Source organism: Papio anubis, chromosome 17 (genome assembly GCF_008728515.1).
Source record: "Papio anubis isolate 15944 chromosome 17, Panubis1.0, whole genome shotgun sequence".
In the NCBI taxonomy this organism is placed as follows: domain Eukaryota; kingdom Metazoa; phylum Chordata; class Mammalia; order Primates; family Cercopithecidae; genus Papio; species Papio anubis.
The window spans coordinates 3008754-3011765 of NC_044992.1; the positions used below are offsets into that span (position 1 = coordinate 3008754).

At 47.6% G+C, this 3012-nt stretch overlaps 1 protein-coding gene across 1 annotated transcript; it reads left to right on the forward strand.

Annotated features, from left to right (window-relative positions):
• Positions 1-957: 957 nt before the first annotated feature.
• LOC103878598 (olfactory receptor 1L6-like) lies at positions 958-2248 on the forward strand. Its single transcript, XM_009189359.4, has one exon. The coding sequence runs from the start codon at positions 1168-1170 to the stop codon at positions 2110-2112; it is 945 nt and encodes a 314-aa protein (XP_009187623.3). The 5' UTR covers positions 958-1167; the 3' UTR covers positions 2113-2248.
• The last annotated feature ends 764 nt before the right edge of the window (positions 2249-3012 follow it).

The following is a 3012-nucleotide window of genomic DNA, read 5'->3' on the forward strand; positions in this document are numbered from 1 at the left end:
CCACATAACATCATGTCTGTTTGGTGAACCTGATTCATTCTCCAAGACCCAGTTCAAGTCTCACCTATTCTTGGAATTCTTCCCAAATTTCTCTAAGAATAATAATTTACTTCCACTTGGTTCATAAAATTAATAAAGTATTAAACATGCTGCAAGCTACTGCAGGTCAAACTGTTCCGGGGCAGAAGCTAAGACTCATTCATCTTCTTGCTCTCTACAGTACCTAGTACAAGGGTCAGCAAATGGTCCAAATCCAGACCACCACCTGTTTTGTTAATAAAGCTTTATTGAAACAGTACTATGGCCATTCATTTACTTTTTGTTGACGGATGCTTTTGCACTGCAACTTCAGAGCTGAGTTGTTGCAACAAGACCATATGGACCACAAGCCTAAAATATTAACTATACGATTCTTTACCAAAAAAAAAAAAAAAATTGTCAATTCCTGAAGAACCATACAATGTGCGGTCAACAAATGAATGCTGAATGTAGTAAGGTGCTTCATGAAAAAATTTCGACTGGTATTCAAATGGTCTGGGTCCGAATTCTGCTCCTAATTGTTTAAACAAATAAAGATAATTAAGCAGATAGATGTTAGATAGATTACACAGATGATACATAGATCACATAGATAGTAGAGACAGATGGATAGAGGAGTTTAGACAGATAGATAGATAGATAGATAGATAGATAGATAGATAGATAGATAGATGAGTTTGGATAGATAGATGATAGAGGAGTTCTGAGTGCTTATTATATGCCAGGCACTGTGCCAAGTATTATAAACTTATTCACCGTATCCAACAACCAATTCCATGGATAGCAACTAGTGTTTTCCTCATTAAAGAAGAAGAAAATGAGGCTCGGGGAGGTCGCAACACCTTTGTGGTAGAGCTAGGAGCCAAAGCAGGTCTGACCTACACCAAAGTTTGAGTTACCCACTATGCTAGAACACTCTTGAGATTCCGTTTCTTCATAAAATTAAGATTATTGGATGATCAAAGTGATTTTCAATCCATTTAGCAAGCAGAAAGGTATATATTTATAAACATATATATTAAAATGTATATCCGGAACCTCAACATGCAGGAAGTCTACCCGGAGTTCTAGAATTTCGGCCGGCTGCCTCCTCCCTCCCCTCGGCATTCCCACCTGTCAGTCCTCTCCATGGCTCCGACCAACCTCACATCTGCCCCCGTGTTCCTCCTCCTCGGCCTGGTGGACGGAACAGACGCCCACCCGCTGCTGTTCCTGCTGTTCCTTGGCATCTATCTGCTCAACGCCCTGAGCAACCTGAGCATGGTGGTGCTGGTGAGGTGCGACGGGGCCCTCCGCTCCCCCATGTATTACTTCTTGGGTCACCTGAGCCTCGTGGACGTCTGCTTTACCACCGTCACGGTCCCCAGGCTGCTGGCCGGCCTGCTCCACCCGGGCCAGGCCATATCCTTCCAGGCGTGCTTCGCCCAGATGTACTTCTTCGTGGCTCTGGGCATCACCGAGAGCTACCTCCTGGCGGCCATGTCCTACGACCGCGCGACGGCGGTGTGCAGGCCCCTGCGCTACGGCGCGCTGATGACGCCATGGCGCTGCGCCGCGCTGGTGCGTGCGTCGTGGGCCGTCGCGCACCTGCACTCACTGCTGCACACGCTGCTCCTCTCCGCGCTTTCCTACCCGCGCGCCGCCCCCGTGCGCCACTTCTTTTGCGACATGGCGGTAATGCTGAGCGTGGCGACCTCGGACACGTCCGCCGCGGAGACCGCCATCTTTTCCGAAGGCCTGACCGTGGTGTTGGCCCCGCTGCTCCTCGTGTTCCTCTCCTACGCGCGCATCCTGGTCGCGGTGCTGCGCTTGCGCTCGGCCGGCGGCCGGCGCCGCGTCTTCTCCACCTGCGGGGCCCACCTGGTGGCAGTGGCGCTTTTCTTCGGCTCTGTCCTCTCCGTGTATTTCCGGCCGTCGTCTGCCTACTCGGCCCGCTACGACCGCCTGGCTGGTGTGGTCTACGCGGTCATCACGCCGACCTTGAACCCTTTCATCTACAGCCTTCGCAACAAAGAGGTCAAGAGCGCTCTGAAAAGGGTGCTCAGATGGAGGGCTGCACCCCAAGAGGCGTGAGGGCAAATCTGGCTCAATGGCATTTTCATAATAACAGTTACAGAAAAAAACTTGTTTTTTGGCTTTCCAAAGCACTATTAATTTCGATGTACTCTGTCTTATTTGTTGTTAAATAAGAAATTAGACCTGAGGTAAATATGACAAAGTGTTTACTGTAGTGATGGATACATAGTAGGTTAAATTCGTTTCTGTGTTGTCTGAATGTGTGAGATTCTACTTTTAAATTTTGGGTAAATGAAAAGACAGCAAATGAAGGTAGGGAAATAGTTTGTGAAGAGGGAGAAGAAAGAGTGTGACTAGCAGGAACCCAGTGGTTGGACGGGAAGCTTGAGAAACAATGGATGATTTATTTTATTTTATTTTGTTTTATCTTATTTTATTTTATTTTATTTTTCGAGATAGTGTCTGGCTCTGGTGCCCACGCTGGAGTGCAGTGGCGCGATCTCAGCTCACTACAACCTCCGCCTCCTGGATTCAAGCGATTCTCCCGCCTCAGTCTCCCAAATAGCCAGGATTACAGGCGCCTGCCACCACACCCGGCTAATTTTTTGTATTTTCTTTACTAGAGACGGGGTTTCACTATTTGACCAGGCTGGTCTCGAACTCCTGGCCTCAAGTGATACCCCTGCCTGGGCCTTCCAAAGTGCTGGGATTACAGGCGTGAGCCTCCGCACCCAGCCCAGGGGAGGATCTTAAAGAGCTGTTGTTGGATGCCCCTGCAGACTCCTGAAGAAACTTCAAGATCCAGTTATTTTTTAACTGGCTTTTAAAAATTTAAATTCTTTTCCTAGATACTATGTCAACCATTTTTATTGTAAAAATTCAGAGTTAAAGATAAAGTTCTCTTTGACTACCACCCAAATCAACCTCCACTGCCTTCCCAATTATCAGTTGAATCTC